We start from the raw sequence: 17,587 nt of genomic DNA on the forward strand, positions 1-17,587 counted from the left end.
GATTGCATAATGTGAGAATAAAAGTTGAGAATATACTAGCGAGTGACATATCTGTTCTTCATCCCTATGCCATGCATGTATTTGTATTCAATTTCAAGAAAGCACAGTTAAGTCAATTCATCATTTTTGTTCGGAGAACTTTTATTCCCTATATTATTTCCCTTCATCTTTCTATAAGTTGAAGGTGCATTAAAGAAAGAAAGCAGAATTTGTTAATTAATCATTTTTCCTCTGAACATTTTCATCCCCATTTTCTCCTTTCATATAGATTGTTGTAAGTTGATATATATTGCATCATCGAAGGAAAACAACCAATTCAAAAAAGACTCAACTCATTGCAAAGTCACAGATCAGAGTAGTAGAAAATAGCGTTGTTTTCTATCAAGGGGTAGTGATAGATTGGTGGGTAAGTTGTAGGTTTGAGATGAAAGTGGTTCAAATTTTGAAATTTATTTGTTTATTTATACAGAGTATATAGTGAAGAAAGAAAGAGAAGAAGAGGAAAAACAAGAAGGAAAAGAATATGAAGAAGTAGTAGTAGAGGAAGCTAAGATAGTAAAGCCGGCTTGTAGAAGTCTTCGGCCTGTTTGGTAAATAATCAGTCTATCAGTCAATTTTGACTTATTTGATCACTATTTTAGTTGTTTGACTTGGTTAAAAAATCAATATAAGTGCTGGTTAATAAGCTTTTTGTAACTTCAAAATGCTAAAATTCAAAAGGCTACTCAAAGTAGCATTTTCAATTAGCTTTTTGAGAAAAGAAATTATACCAAACAGCTATCAGCTAACAGCTAATTTATTCAAACAACTTTCTACAATCAGCTAATGTTATTAACAAATCATACATTCTAACCTAAACAGCCAACCCAATCAGCTAACAGCCATTTATCAAACAGGGCCTTCTTCTTTTTTTTTTTTTTTTTTTTTTGGAGAAACCAAGGACTTTTTAGTAGAAATTATTTGCCCCCAACCAAAAAAAAAGGAGTTTCTATTAAAAGGAATAAAACAAGTTGTTTGTTTCTAAGAGTAATAGAGTATCATCCTTATCAATGGAGTTTATTCACGGTTCTTGAAAAGTTTTTGTAAGTGTGATTATGATAGAGAAAATGGGATGGGAAGAAAACAAAAAACAAAACAAAAGAAATTTGAAAAAGAAATTAATAAACTAAAGTTTGTCAGGCGCGCCTTTTATGTTTCTTTTAGAAGGCAGAAATATTATGTTTTGTTAAAATCATATGTTTTTTTACTCCGTATTATTTTTAGATGATCAAAAATTCAATATTTATGGTTGTGAGTTTCTAGGACATGTATTATGTGACTACTTTGTGAATTATAGACACTATACTTTTGTTCACACACCAAAAATGCCTTTAAAAAACATTTAATATTGTTTTATAAATCTCTACATGTAAATTAAGTTAACCCAAAAAATATACCATATATAGTAATTACAATGTAATTTTTAATCATTCAATTATTGTGTCATTTTTACATTTTGTACAATATTCTTGTGGGAGCTATATATCTCAAACATATCATCAAATCTTATAATGACATTATATTATTTGGATATCAAAAGTTTCACTTCTAGGCTTCTAGCTATGCTTTGAATTTTTATTTTTTTATTTTTTGGAATTATAAGTGTAAATCTAACTTGTGTTATTATAAGATGCTCTAAATTCATCATCGAGCTTAATACTACTTTGAATGATGCACTTCTTTTTATAATTATTTTAGTTTTTTTTTTTATTTTTTCAATTTAATTAATTACATGCACTCACTTTTTTATAATCACCGTAATATTGTTTATATCTTAATTATCAATGCTTAGAAACAGTCTAATTTTATAAATTCTGCAAATATCATTAATTGCACATGGTTTTTTTTATTTAAAAAAAAAAGTACTTCTCATACAGATAGATATATATATGAGAAATATTTTATTTGAATTAATTAGTATAGCAATATGCTAAAATTATTTTGTCAACCTAAGAAAATTCAATAAATAATATGAAAACAGATTATATTCCACATTTCCACAAGGGATCGGAAGATTATCACCGACAAACAAAATTGTTAAGAAACATATGAAACTGCGTTATCACATGCTCTTGCCCTTTCTATTTTCAACGTAACATGTTACGGTGCTCCATGTCCTTCTACGTACGCCTCCGTACCGCCAAATAACGCGCAAACTCAAAACATTAATCAATAGTTCAATACTACATTGTTTTAGACTTTGTTTTTTAGAAAACGATAGGCTTACGAGCGGTGCAAGTCTATTATTTTCTGTGGGGAAAAAATATTAATATCAAATAAGATTTACAAGTTTTTGATAATTTTACATAAACAACAATAACAAAAAAAAATTATGTGCTTTCCTAAGTGCAAAATAATCAATAACCTCATCGTAAATAAACAATTATAATTTATAAAAATTGAATAAACAATTTAAAATCAAATAAGTTTAAAAATAGTCACATTGTTATTATCATAATAAATAATAAATTAATTATTAATAAAAATTTATAAAACAAAACCCACAAACATGAGTAGAGCTTTAAAATGTGATAAAATATTAATAACAAAATATGAAATATAATTAATTTGATAAAATGATTTGAATAGAAAATGCATTATAAATCACAATAAATCTTCTCTATTAATATTATATCAATTTAATTTTTTTTATTAATTTCAATACAATGACATACAATAAAAATTTCTAAATTACGTTGATGACTAGATGATTCATACAAAATAAACTATCTTTTAAAATATTTTTTACAATTGAATCACAAAATAGGTATCATATAAATTAATTAATCAAGTTAAATAATTTTTACCATACATAACTCATTTATAAAACTAAAAAAATAACACATGTTATAAATATAAGTAGTAAATTACTCAAATAGAAATACATTTCAAACTTTGATATGAATCACACTTAGCTTCAATCTACATTATAAAAAATCCCAAATTTACAAATAAAAAAAAATACAATTTGAACTATAAATAAGCCTCACAAATGGGAGGTCATGATATCGAGCTTCAATGGAGGCCGTATTGACTCTTTGTGCCTCAACAAGTTGAGAAATTATAAATCAATTAAGCCCTTGAACTTTTGAAAGTTGCAATAATATACTCTAGCTAGTTTGTCATTTTGGTGCGTTTAGACCTAATAACCAATTATCCACATGGAATAACCAATTAATAAGATTCTAACGTTAAAATTGGCGATCGGCGAACAATCGTCGGTTGCCATTACCTGTGAATTTGGCAGCTAGAAGGTCACCTTCACTAGAATTTTTGGTGCATTTAGACCTAATAACCAATTATTCACTTAGATTAACCAGTTAATAAGATTCTAACAGTAAAATTAGCGATCGACAAACAATCGCTGGTTGCCATTGTCTGTGAAGTGGGCAATTGGAATGGTTGCCTTAAGTAGAAAAGACAACCATCGGTCACCTTCTTCTTCAAGAAGTCAACGACATCGATCTACTAAAGAATGAAACTAACAAGGCGACCGAACTGGTTGTATTATTCAACCATTGAAAGAAGGCAACCAGTCCGGTCGATCAACAGTTGACTTTTAATTTTGTAAACGGCCACAACTTTGTTGTCAACGTCGGCGATCAATGGCACTATCAATGATGGCCTAGCCTATAAACCAGTAACATGTTGGTTTCTAATAAGTTGAACTTATTTGACCAATTTTAATAAGTTGTAGTGTTTAATTGCAACTTTCAAAAATTTAGGAACATAATTGTCTTTTCTTGTAAAGTTGGATGGCCTATGACCATTTTTTCCTAAATTTAGTTAATATATTTATACATTTATATTTAATTATATAGTATAAAATCATCATGAGATGTAATCTTAAGTTTTGTTATGATATTTGACTATAATTTATTTATTATTATAATATTTTGTATTAGAAATATAAAATTTGAGCTCATTCGAGTTGAGCTAGCTAGGCTCGTGCTTGAGTTGAGTCAGACTTCAATTTTTTGAATCAAGCTTTAAGCAGTGAGAGCTCGGGCTCTGCTTGGCTAGGTTACATGTTTAGGTGTGCGATCTTAAAGAGAAAACTCATGCATGTGTTATATTCTAATGTTTATAAAAGAAAAATAAATAAAATTTGACAATTCATTTTGTGTTTTATATCAATCAAACATGTTACACTATTAGAAAGTAAAAGACTTGAGTAAACATCATGGCACATGCAATGCAGTCATGCAGGATTACTTTTGATTTTTTTTTATTTTTTTTTTGGTTCTTTTTGGGTGTAATCACCGACAAACCGCGTCCCACTGTACCTATACGACCTTGCATGATTAAAATTTAAAAACATGATGCTATTGAATGGGCTCATTATAAATGGAGCTCAACTACTCAGCTTTATGATATAGTACTCATCAATTCAATTCTTCTCCAACAAACCATCCTATAAGTCGTCACTTAGCTTCAGTCTCAAGCTATTAGATACTCCGTATTATAATGGGCATGTCGATCCGGCAATTTCTTGAGTTTACAGTAATAAGTATTATTAGTGTTCTTATCCATGGGATAAACGGCCAAACAAACCGTTGGATTAATGGCCACGCAACCTTCTATGGAGTCAACCAAGATCCCTCCACCTTCGGTAAATAAATTGTCCATTAATATATTTTACGATTCAATGATCATCTCTATTATGGTTAATGAATATAATGAATATAATGTATGTATATGTAGGTGGCGCGTGTGGTTATGATAATCCGTATCATGCCGGATTTGGAGCACACACGACGGCGTTGAGCGCTGCGCTGTTCAGAAACGGGGAAGCATGCGGCGCGTGCTACCAAGTGAGGTGCAACTACAGGGTGGCGCCCAAATGGTGCCTCCCCACCCGCGCCTTTGTCACCGTCACCGCCACCAACTTCTGTCCCCCCAACGGCAACGGCGGCTGGTGCGACTCCCCCCGCCACCACTTCGACATGTCCTTGCCCGCTTTCCTCCGCATCGCCCGACAAGCCAACGAAGGCGTTGTCCCCGTCCTTTACAGACGGTAACCCCTTACCACTTATACCAAAAACTATAACTAATAGCCAATGTACAATTTTATTCACTTATCAACTGTCATCACATTTTCATTAAAAGTCATGTGCTGGACTTGACCCTTTACTGGGCTCTGTCCAATAATTCCAGTAGCCACATGGTACTGGACACTGGACTTTACCCTTACCAGTTATTTAAACTTTATTGTATTATGGTGAAAAGATTGTGATGAAGAGTTATTTATTATTGGTGCAGGGTGGGGTGTAGGAGGAGAGGGGGAGTGCGATTTACGTTGAAAGGGCAATCCAATTTTAACATGGTGATGATATCAAACGTGGGAGGGAGTGGAGATATAAAGAGTGCATGGATGAGGGGATCTGGGACAAGAACATGGGTGCCTATGATTAGAAACTGGGGAGCCAATTGGAGCACCAGATTCGACATTCGAAGCCAAACCCTTTCTTTCAGAGTAACCTTGACCAGTGGCAAGACCATGGCCTTCTACAACGTTGTACCTTCTTCTTGGAAGTTTGGGCAGACTTTTGCCTCCCGCAACCAGTTCTAGATACCTAAGCTTATACCACAAACACCATGCATGCATGCACACATTTTATTTTGATGCATGCATTATCTGTTCCGAAAGATGCATTATATATTTTCTTTTATAATCATTGTTATACAGTTTCTTTTATGGCTGGTCTGTGGGCTTGTAAATTTGTTAAAGCATTATTTGCCATAATCATATAATCCCACATGGAAAAAATATTCCAAAAGCCAGTGTAATCTTTTAAGTTCTTTTAAATTTATGTTTCTAGTTATATGATTTGACTTTTTATTTGCAATCTCACCTAATTTGACATAATTGTTGAGCGTATATTATAAACATGTTAAGTGTATAAAATATATATATATATATTTCCATTTTCATATTTTTGCTACAAATATATATTAGAATTGGCTTGGTCAATGTTAATATTAGAATTGGTCCTCTCAAAATTTCCTTCAATAAATACTACCGTATGGAAATCAAAATGTTTTATTTACTTAGAAAATATATATTGACGTGGACCACATGGCGAAGCGATCTACTTCAACTTTTATATATATTTTAATAGTTATAAAATCAAATTAATATATAATAAAAATTAAATAAACAATCTAAGTAGAAAACATAATATGACCACATTAATATTTTTTTTTGTATGGCAGTGCTATGCTGATTAACAAGTTAATATGATTATTAGGTTAAATTAATGTGTTCATTTTTATCCTTAATTTTAATAATCTTAAAATTACAATAATCAAATAGAATTTTACTATATGTACTCGCAAATCTTACTTTCTCAAATTTACCCCATAATGTAGCGGGCGCTGATAGGTATCTTATTTATGTGGGTCCCTATAAAAATATCTACATCAAAATTTTAAGTGTGAAAGGCTGGGAGTAGAGAATGGAGTACATATAGTATTTTCCAATCAAATATATCAAAATTTTAGTTAAGAAAAAAAGAGTATATTGAAAAAGTATCTCATACTTCAGAAACCTGCCATTCCCTTCACCAACCCTAAATTGAAAAGGTAGCTCCTACTGAGAATCAATCTTGAAAGCTTGTCGTTATCAACCAAGTCAATGTCTAACCAATCCATCCAGCTGAGAGTTTCCCCAAAATGCATTTATTTAACAATTATAATTGATGGTGTTGGGATACTTGGATTCGGCATAAGCGTGACATTAGGCTAAAGGAGCAATCCATGGATCATATTCATATTAAATTAATCCATATAATCTATAGAAGAGGTAATCATAATCAAATTAACTGATTTGACAATAATACTCTTAGATTTAACACTCATTTAACATAAATTTTAACAGAAGACTATTTGTGATCAAAAATAAAAGTCAAGGTATGTGTTTTGGTTGAATTGAAAGTTGAAGATTAAAAGGAGTACTAGCTCAATAGTCAAAAGACCATTTGTGATATTAATTCTAAATAAAATAAAACTAATGCTGTAATGTTGATAACTAAAAGTGAAATTTAGAGTACTACTTGAATTTCTTTGGTTAATTAAATTTATCTTAAAACATTCAGCTGACCTGATTACTTAATTAAAATGGTTAAATTTAAACTACTTAGCCCAAAGCCCAAAATATAAGTGTCTTGGCCCAAGGATAATCATGATGTTATTGATGTTACCTACTATTGTGTATTATTTGTGTTCCACTGCATGGCCGGATACGCAATCAAGTCCAGGACTCCAGGATTCCAACTTCCAAACCATCCAACAATGGCCTCCTTTGAACATCCCAAAGAGGATTTTTTTGTTCAAGATTTTTGTAAGGTGGCGGAGAAAGAAAGTATGAGAGAAATAGTAAAAATTGTTGTAAAAAATATGGTTTTTCGTCATTCCGTGGGTCTACTACTCTACTGAATATTTAAAAGAATCAGAGATATAGATATGATTTTTCATGAGTCAACTGAATATTTTTAAAAAAATTAGAGATATATAGTCGAACGTACACATCATTAAGCAATAGTCCGGCCACCCCAACGAGCAGGCAATAATGCACTTCTAACATTAGGCCCGTTCCTATCATTTTATAGGCCCGGGGCATAGCATAAAAAATGGGCCCTACATGAGATTAATATATATATATAAAGCTACACTTGTGTGAGACCGTCTCACGGATCCTTATTCGTGAGACGGGTAGGGTCGGGTCGAAGCAACATACAAATGTCATCATACTTATATGTGCAAATGTCATATTTATATGCTCAAATATAATACTAATCAGGAATACAATTTTTGTTACTTATAAGAGAAAAAGTATTACATTTTTCATAATAAGTAATGTTGACAAGTGTCCTTACTTGGAAAAATATAATACTTTTGAGGAAAAATGTAATACTTTTAAATGGAAATGTAAAAGTATTATATTTTCCCTTAAAAATATTGCATTTACCCTTATAAGTAACAAAAAAATTTATTCTTGATTAGTATTACATTTGAGCATATAAGTATGATATTTGTGCGTATAAGTATTACGTTTTCATCTTCACCTGACTCGACCCGACCTGTCTCACACAAGTGTTTTCCATATATATATATATGGGTGTGTGTGTGGTTACATGGAATAAAACTAATATTTGAAATAAGATTTATAAGTTTTTAACAATTTTGCATACACAATAATAATAATGAAAACAACTCTAGATGCATGCTTTCATTAGTTACGAATGAATTTTTCTTTGTTGGCTTAAAAAATACAAAATATTCAATAAGGGCATATATATGTGTCTTCATGAATAAAGAATTATAGTTTATAAAAACGAATAGACAATTTAAAACGAAATAAGCTTATAAACAATCACATTGTTCTTATAATAAATAATAAAGTATTTATTAATAAAAAACATAATACACAACTAATTACAAATAAGAGTAGATTGAGCATGAAATCTTAATTACCAGGAGAAATAAATTAAAATATTTTAAAACGTGATAAATGATATTCATAACAAAATATGAAACTTGATTAATTGGATAAAATAGTTCGAATAGAAAACACATTATAAATCATACATATTCTCTATTGATATCATATCTATAAATACTTTTTCTTTTAGTTAGATCAACAGCCATTTGCCTGTGACTCGACATTTAGATTTCATTTCAAATTAAAAATAATAGATTAATGTACTTTGCTAAATTAATAATAAAAGGTCGTTAGTTCACTTTCACTCTTTCAGTGACCAAGACTTTCTTTATAATTTATTATCTTTTACTCAAGTATTTATATCACTAATCGTTGTTAACATCGATTACTTAGTAATTTATGTTACGAAATTTATGTGGATTTATTTTTATTTTTATTTTTATTTTATTTGCCATGTGGCTTGCAAGTATTGTAATTTAGAAAGCTTTCAAAGCCTGCAAAAGGCTACTATTTTAAAAAAAATTATTTTATTATTAATTTATTATTATATTATAATATATGTGAAAGTGAGATCATATTTTAAAGTAAGAGCATATTGTAAGGATGTAGAAGATATAAGGTTGGAAGTAAGGCAGCTAGAGACCTGAAAAAAGAGTTGGCACTTGGTCAACCTACTCGTCCTTGAAAAAGGAATCAGCAAAAAGAAAATGGTTGAAAATTCGGCGAAAGGTCTGGAAAGAGCGTCGGCGCTCTGTCAACTCACCCCTCTTTGAAAAAGAAGTTGGCAAAAATAAAATATTAGGTTGGAACTTGAAAGTTAGGCAATTGGCCAGAGGCATAAAAGGGAGTCAGTGCATGGTCAACTCACCGTTCTTGGTAAAAGAAGTCGGCAAAAGAGGAAATAAAAGCATGAAAAGGTTGGAGGATGGGTAAAATAAGGTGAGTCGTAGGAAAGTGAGGGCTAGATAATGGCCGTAGAAATATACTTGACTAGGTGATGGAGTCGGCTCAGCTGGTCAGTGTAAGCAACCGGACGTGCATACAAAAAGGACAAAAAGGAACACCAAAATGTTCATATATACTTTCTCAATCTACCGAAGCCCAACGAGGTAATATCGCCATCACTAAGGCGAGAACTCATTACCTTCCTTGGGAGAGTCACTTCATGCCGCTGGACTACAAAGTCACTTGTTTATTAAATTAAATTTATCAATTTTATTTAATAAATTGAGAATGTATCTTATTTATAGAATGTAATTCAATTGTAATTAAGGAGACAAATGAGGGAGAGATTTTTGGGCAGATTTAGAGGTGATTGAAAACGCCACGCGAATTTTAGCGGCCCTCTCTCTAGGGTTTTCCTTAGAGAGCTTTCTCCCTATTGGTTTTAGGGTTTCTCCTCTTCCCTCGTTTATCGCTGAGCTTTCCGACAGTTTTTTTCTTTTCGTTCTGTGATCTTTGTTCCGTTTCCGTCGTTCTTGTTGTCTGAACAATGGATGTTCATACGTTAGAAGCCAATTATGTCGTACTCTCTCTGGATGATGAAGATGAGGGTGGCTTGGATGCTCCTGTCCTTTATCAAGCAAGTGGAAGGATAACATGTTATGAGTTGGTCGGACGTTTTCTCACGGATCGCACCATTAAAGCTGAGCACATCGGACGTTTTCTCACGGATCGCACCATTAAAGCTGAGCACATGCTACAGGTAATGGCATCGGTTTGGCGTCCGGTTATGGGGGTCCGCATGGTTCCTTTGGAGGATAACTTATTTGTTTTCCAATTCCCGCACCTTAAAGATTTGAAGCGTGTGATTGATGAGGGCCCTTGGCACCTTAAAGATTTGAAGCGTGTGATTGATGAGGGCCCTTGGTCTTTTGAAAACAACACCCTAGTGTGCAAGCAGATTCCTCCCGGGGTGAGACCTGAAGCGGTGACTCTTGATACTCTGGACTTCTGGGTTCAAATCCACGATCTTCCTAATCTGTTCGTGAACAGCGAGTTTGTGGAGAAGATCGGTAACTATGTCGGTGTCTTCAAATCGTCAGACCCCAACAATTTTGGAGGTACGTGGAGGAGCTTTCTGCGTATTCGTGTTTGTCTAAACTTGTTTGAGCCGTTGAAGAGACGCATGAAGCTGAGGTTGAGAGACGGATCCTTCCAATGGGTTTCCTTCAAATATGAGCGGTTGAACACGTTTTGCCAATGGGTTTCCTTCAAATATGAGCGGTTGAACACGTTTTGTTTTTGTTGTGGTCTCATTGGCCATTCGGATCGCTTCTGTCGGAAAGTATTTGAACAAGGTATCGAACCTAAGGATTTCTTGTATGGGGCTTGGATGAGGGCGGGTATCCGCCGCCCACCAAAACCTGTGGGAGCTAAATGGATCCTTGCTGACCTTCCTCATGAAGCTGTTTATGTGCCTTCTACTCCAGCTATCCCAGCGACAAACCCTACTCTGGCGGAGAATACTACAGTTATGCATGGGGAGTTGAAGCGTCGTCGGGAAGATGACCATGATGCTCTACCTTCTTTAGCTACTGATATTGATATGAATGAGGTTCCAAAAAACTTGTCTTTGGCGGGTCCGGGGTCCAGACCCGCCCATCCATATGAGTACGATAAGCTGGAACTGCCGGGGTTTAGGTGGCCCTCGGACAGTTCGAGAGTTACTGGGCTATGTGTCCATAAAGCGACCCAACTTTGTCTTTTTTATGGAGACGAAGGCTCGTGCATTGCAGTTGGAAAGAATTAGAGTGCGGTTGGGGTTCGAAGGTTTGTTCACAGTGGACAGAGTGGGGTTGGGAGGAGGTCTAGCTTTATTCTGGAGGGATTCCAACATGGCTACATTAATTGGTTATGGCGATAATTTCATTGATGTGAATGTTACAGAGGATGGTAAACCCCCTTGGCGACTTACTTGCTTCTATGGCTTCCCAGAAAGGTCAAGAAGGCAACAGTCATGGGCTTTGCTTCGTGAGTTAAAGAGCAGATCAAATCTTCCTTGGCTTGTCATTGGCGATTTCAATGACATTGTATGTCATTCTGAGAAAAGGGGATACACTCCACATCCTAACGTGTTAATTGATGGCTTCAATGAGGCTCTGCTTGATTGTGAGTTATTTGACTTGGGAATGACGGGTCACAGATTCACGTGGGAGAGAGGAAGAGGCACTGACCATTGGATTGAAGAACGATTGGATCGTGCGGTTGCTTCTAATGATTGGCGTGAATTGTTCATCAATGCCTCAATTCTGAATATGCTATCCACCACGTCTGACCATAGTGCTCTATTCTTGGATGTGCATGGTTCGTGTGCTCGCAGGGGTAGTAAGAGCTTTAAATTTGAAGCTGCATGGTTACTTGATGTGAACTGTAAAGATGTTGTGGAATCCTCTTGGAGACTTTCTGCTTCGTTGGATTTTCAACATCGGATAACTCAATGTAGCCATGATCTTTGGAAGTGGGGCAGTGAATATTTCCGCAACTTTGGACGCAAGATTCAACGCCTTAGAGACAAGTTGGAGTCACTCAGAGATAGTCGAATAGCGGCAGATGTGAGGTTATTTAAATCTGTGGAGGATGAACTTCGGCTTCTTCTGAGTCAAGAAGAGTTATATTGGCGTCAACGTTCGAAACAGTTGTGGCTCAAGGAGGGTGACCTGAATACTAAATATTTCCATGGCTTCGCGTCTCATAGAAGGAGGACGAACCACCTCCAACGCCTTAAAAATGCTTCGGATGAATGGGTGGAGGGTGAGCTATTGAATGGGGAAATCCTGGAATACTACTCAACTATTTTTAAATCTTCAAGCTGCAATTTGGATATTCTGGAGGCTGTACGCTCTCGTATTTCCCAGGAAACAAATGCTATGCTGATTCGTCCGATCGAGCCGAAATAGGTTAAAAGTGCATTGTTTTCTATGGCGGCAGATAAGGCCCCGGGCCCGGACGGTATGTCACCTTCCTTTTTCCAGTCCTTTTGGCCGATTGTTGGGACTGATCTTGTTCATTTTGTTTCGGATTGCTTTAACAATTGCCATTTGCCTATGGGTTTTAATACCACTAATATTGTATTAATTCTGAAAAAGAAAGAACCGGAGAGGGTTTCGGACCTTCGTCCGATTGCTCTTTGTAATGTTGCATACAAAGTCCTGGCTAAGGTAATTGCGGTCCGCAAGAAAGAAGCTTTGGACACCATCATTTCTCCGTCACAAAGTGCGTTTGTTCCGGATAGATTGATCACAGATAATATAATCATTGCAGGAGAGATTGGTCATTTTTTGAGAAGGAAGCGACTGGGGAATGTAGGCTGGGCTGCGTTAAAGCTGGATATGGCTAAGGCGTACGACCGAATGGAATGGAATTTTCTGAAAGGTACTCTTATTGCTTTGGGTTTTTCTAGTACCTGGGTCAATATTATTCAGCTGTGCGTTACTACAGTCAGTTATAACGTATTGGTTAATGGCCAATATGTGGGAACTATTTTGCCTTCCCGAGGCATTCGTCAAGGAGATCCTCTGTCTCCTTACTTATTTATTGTTTGTGCAGAAGTTTTGTCTGTTCTGTTACAACGGAGAGAAGCACGAGGCAGTATTCATGGTATTCGAGTAGCTAGAGGGGCTCCGCCTATCTCACATTTGTTTTTTGCCGACGACAGTCTACTATTTTTTAAGGCCACAGCGAATGAAGCTCAAGAAATCAAACAATGTCTTACAAGTTACTGCAATGCTTCGGGGCAACTAGTTAATTACACCAAGTCCAGCATTATGTTTAGTCCCAATACATCACCCGAGATATGCACTCATGTGTCTTATATGTTTGGAGTGCAACAAACCCCAGACTTTGGACGCTATCTTGGTTTACCATCTTTTTTAGGTCGTAATAAAGTGGCGGTCTTTAAATATGTTGAGCAGAAAATTCGTGACCGGGTGAGTATGTGGCAGAAGCGGTTTTTGACTAGAGCCGGAAAAGAAATTCTCCTCAAAAGTGTTGCACAATCCATGCCCATTTTTACTATGTCTGTATTCCTTCTTCCATCTAGTGTTTGTGATAATATTGAGAAACTTATGAATCGGTTTTGGTGGAGTAAGAGTGCTAGCGACTCAAGGGGAATTCACTGGCTTTCTTGGTCGCGTATGGCTATTCCGAAGAGCTATGGTGGCATGGGTTTCAAGCGTATCCGTGAATTTAATATTGCTTTATTAGCCAAGCAAGGGTGGCGGTTGCTTACCAATCCTCAATCTTTGGTAAGCAGACTACTAAAGGCGAGATACTTCCCTAATGCTTCTTTTTTGGACGCTACCCTAGGCAACAATCCAAGCTTTATGTGGCGCAGTATTCTAGCTGGGCAAAGTGTTCTCCGTGAGGGCATTGCTCGTAGAGTAGGGGATGGTAAGGAGACTCTAGTCTGGAATTGTCCTTGGCTTGCCGATCGGGACGACCCGTATATTCGCACTGTCTGCCCATAACAGTTGGAAGGGACTCGAGTGTCTAACCTTTTAGATAACACTGGTGCATGGGATCACGACTCGTTACATGACTTGTTTGATGAGCAGGATGTTGCAAAAATTCTGAAAACGCCTATTTCTCCAGAGTTTGTTGATGAATGGTACTGGAAGGGAGGTTTGCGCGGTCATTACACTGTCAAGCACGGATATAATCTTCTATATAAGAGAGATGATGCGTCAAGAAGATAATTTGGTTTTCGCTCAGTGGAAGAGACTTTGGAGGCTCCAGGTTCCGCCAAATATTCGTAATTTTTTATGGCGCTGTGCACGGAATATCCTCCCTGTTAGAGCAGTTCTTGTATCACGTGGAGTGGAGGCTGTCGGAGGCTGCTGCCTGTGTGAGGCAGCTGCTGAGACCATTGATCATTTATTTTGCAATTGCCCTTTAGTGTCGCAACTTTGGATTGGTTTCGAAGACTTTTTGGGCGATACCGTGTTGTCTGTTTTGGAGAGATTTTTGTGTGATGCTATTCCGCTCAAAGCTATTGAAATGGCGGCACGGTTATGGGCCATCTGGTCGGCGCGGAACGACAAGCTTTGGAATGCCAAGGCTGGGAGCTTTGATGATTTAAAGAGGAATGTAGATAGCTCTGTTAGTTCGTGGTCCCAAGCTTATGGTCTACTGCCTTCTTTGACGTCAGCCTCTCCAAGTGCTGCAATGCATGTCTGGTGTGCTCCTCTAGCTGGGTATCTTAAATGCAATATTGACGCTTCTTTGGCTGGAGATATGTTTGGGTTTGGGGTTGTACTACGTGATCATGCAGGTCGTTTTGTGGCTGCGTATGGAGGTCATTTGTTTTGTAGTAAGGATCCATATATTGCTGAAACAATGGCTCTCAAGGAAGTACTCAGCTGGATCAAGAGACGCAACATGGATAATGTCATATTGGAGACTGATTGTTTAAACCTTTGCAATAGTTTTAATTTTGTTAGTCGTGACTATCCGCCAGATTGTATTTTGGATTACTTTGATGCTTTAATATGAGTTGTTTTTGTTTTAAAAAAAGAGGTGATTTATTTCCTTTTAGAAGTCATTTATTCGTGTATAGAAGTCCTAAGCACGACACATTGCAAGACGTTGAAAACTCATTAGTTTAGAGAAGTAGAAAATTCTTTTTACTTGTCGGCTAATTCAATTGTGTTTACCTGCTGACAGACTACCTCATAGTTAGGACACCAATAATCTCCATTTTTAATATCCGTAAATAGGTAGCTATCAACATTTTTTGAAAACAGGTAGCTATCAACATAGTTGTGTCTTTATCTATTATTGTTTGCACCGGATTGGGTGCCATTTCATTGTAATCTATAAATACTATAAATTAATTTATTAATGTATTGAATTGGGTCAATACTTTTGTCAAAAAAAAAATAAAAATTGGGTCAATACTTTGCTAAATTAATAATAAAATGCCACTAGTTCACTTTATGTGAGCAATACTTTGTTTATTCATTATCTTTAAGACAAATAATTATCCTTTTGAATGGCCTGCTTATGTATCAGACCCGGCTGGACCCCAGACAAATCTTTGGGAAAGCTACTTCTACATATTTAATTTTACAGACAAAAATACCATCACGGTTTATGCCTTGCAAGTTGCAATACAACTAGATGGAAAACCAAAACCGTAGAGAGTTCATAGTAAACTACATAATATAACAAATCCTGTTACATGAATCATAATAAGCTACCAACCAAACTTTAAAAGTCATAAACAAAATATATGATCACAATTCACATATATATTATGAATGTTTTAAGGATCATTAAAGAATTAATATATAACTTCACTTTTCGGATCATAAGCAATGGATGTCGGCCATGTCGGGAGCACAAACAGGGATGTCTGCCACCAACAAGGCTCCCCTTTCAGGCCACCGTTCCGAAGCGTTTCTCCGTTTGGGATATCAACAGCTTCCAATTTTCTCGTCTTCATGTTGTAAGAGACGAGGATGTCGCCCCATCCTAAGTAAATCATGTCCGGATTAAATGGATGGAAGGCGATTGGAACAGGGATGAACCCCACTAGCACGTCAATATCCAGGTTTTCGTCAAATGAGATGTCGTTGATCTTGGTTTTCTGATACAATGACCAACTATTGGAGTCCTCGTAATCCCCGAGCACCCAGGAACAGAAACCTGAAAACTGAAAATCATCCTCGGATGTAACCAGGACTTCGAGGTACCATAAATTTCCCTGATGTCCAACGCAGAGACTAGGAATCCCGTTATATATGGAGTTGTTACACTGCTCATCAATCCCGCCCGGAAACGCGATGATGCGGCAACGATCCGGCGCGTGATAAGGATCGTAAGCAACAATCCCTAACCGGCGATCGACCCAGTGCAAATTCCCGTTGAAAGACGCCGGCGTTCTTCGCCAGGCGATTTCGATTTCATGATCCGTGCGAACCACGGCGTCGTTCCACGCGCCGCTCTCGGAACAGAACACCTCCAACTCCAGCGCGTGGCAGCGGCTGAGACAGCAGCCGAGCCTCACCACTTTGAAGCTCCTCAGAGCGCCCCCCTCGACTCGGGTCACGAAACCGGCGGTGCTCAACATGAACCGCCGCGACGGCGGCGGAAGCGCCACGCATTGCCCCGTCGTGGGGCTGTAGACAGTGTAGTTAGTCAGCGTGGTAACGCCGCACTCCAAATACACGCGCTGAGCGTACAGTACAAACCCATCGCTAACCGCCACGACGTTATAGCTCTGCCCCGCCGAAACCTCCGGTGAACCGGGGAATGAAATTGCGGAGAGAGTAGGGCAGTTCTCGTCACCGGAAAACGCGGCCGACAACAACATATGTTTGGGGAAATTAGAGTTTCCGGAGGGGTCGACATGGAGAGTACTAGAAAGAAGTGTCCAAGGATTTTCTCGAAATCGAGAAACATAGAAACGAACAAAGGAAGGATCGGAAATCAAAGAAAGCAACTGCTTTGAAACAGATTTGTACCTGAAAACACACTTGGCAGGCAATCTACACAGAATTTCAATCAGCATCCATTCTGGAATGTACCCATTCCTAAACCCAACCTCGGATTCCAGTTTTACAAGATTCCCGCTTCTCTTTCCCTCTGAAACTACTTTTCCAACATCAAGAACATCAAATTTTCTGGAAATTTCCATGCTTTTAACAGCCATAGACTCAATAAACCAAAGACATACAGGAAACTAAGATGATATTCAAAGACTAGTATATGGTGGAGAAAAATCAGAAGAAAATAAATGGTGGATAATACCTATATATTGATATGGAACAGAGTTCATTCCTGAGCCCTTTAATATTTAATATGCAGTAAGTGTATCGTTGGATTCTTCAGATTCAACCGTTCAGGTGGCGCCCAGGCGGTGGGCCGTGGGCGGTTAATGAGTATCTTCCTTCCATTTATTATTTTTTTTATTCTACAGTGACGTGCAACAATTGATTCAACAAAACAAAAAAAAAAAAAGAATTTATAATTTCCTATTTTATTTTATTTTCAGCAATATTGAAAGATACTTTATCTATTAGACTATTACTATAAATAAAAAATATATATATAATTACATTTTTGTAAATAAAAAGAATCATCAATATATGCTGATGGTGGTGT

At 36.5% G+C, this 17,587-nt stretch overlaps 2 protein-coding genes across 3 annotated transcripts; one reads left to right on the forward strand and one right to left on the reverse strand.

The window, feature by feature from the left end:
- Positions 1-4,456: 4,456 nt before the first annotated feature.
- On the forward strand, positions 4,457-5,774 carry LOC116003784 (expansin-A12). The gene is made up of 3 exons (XM_031243711.1): positions 4,457-4,651; positions 4,744-5,056; positions 5,302-5,774. Exons 1-3 carry the CDS (start codon positions 4,507-4,509, stop codon positions 5,609-5,611), a joined length of 768 nt encoding a protein of 255 aa, XP_031099571.1. The 5' UTR covers positions 4,457-4,506; the 3' UTR covers positions 5,612-5,774.
- Positions 5,775-15,517: 9,743 nt separating this feature from the next.
- On the reverse strand, positions 15,518-17,351 carry LOC116011201 (putative F-box/kelch-repeat protein At1g15680). 2 transcript variants are annotated; one of them, XM_031250731.1, is made up of 2 exons: positions 17,234-17,349; positions 15,518-17,074 (listed from the first exon to the last, which is right to left on the reverse strand). In XM_031250731.1, the coding sequence occupies exons 1-2, from the start codon at positions 17,259-17,261 to the stop codon at positions 15,765-15,767; spliced, it is 1,338 nt and encodes a 445-aa protein (XP_031106591.1). In that variant the 5' UTR covers positions 17,262-17,349; the 3' UTR covers positions 15,518-15,764. The 2 variants fall into 2 exon arrangements, with proteins under 2 accessions (XP_031106591.1, XP_031106590.1); XM_031250730.1 differs by having other exon boundaries at positions 15,518-17,351.
- Positions 17,352-17,587: the final 236 nt, after the last annotated feature.

The sequence above is a fragment of the Ipomoea triloba genome, chromosome 2 (assembly GCF_003576645.1).
Source record: "Ipomoea triloba cultivar NCNSP0323 chromosome 2, ASM357664v1".
NCBI classification, from domain to species: Eukaryota; Viridiplantae; Streptophyta; class Magnoliopsida; order Solanales; family Convolvulaceae; genus Ipomoea; species Ipomoea triloba.

Excerpts from the sequence above, each read along its gene's own strand:
- LOC116011201 (XM_031250730.1), bottom strand. The coding sequence starts at position 17,135 with ATGGCTGTTAAAAGCATGGAAATTTCCAGAAAATTTGATGTTCTTGAT.
- LOC116003784 (XM_031243711.1), top strand. The coding sequence starts at position 4,507 with ATGGGCATGTCGATCCGGCAATTTCTTGAGTTTACAGTAATAAGTATT. Across the intron at positions 4,652-4,743 it reads CCAAGATCCCTCCACCTTCG|GTGGCGCGTGTGGTTATGAT; the intron begins GTAAATAAATTG and ends ATGTATATGTAG. Across the intron at positions 5,057-5,301 it reads GTCCCCGTCCTTTACAGACG|GGTGGGGTGTAGGAGGAGAG; the intron begins GTAACCCCTTAC and ends TTATTGGTGCAG.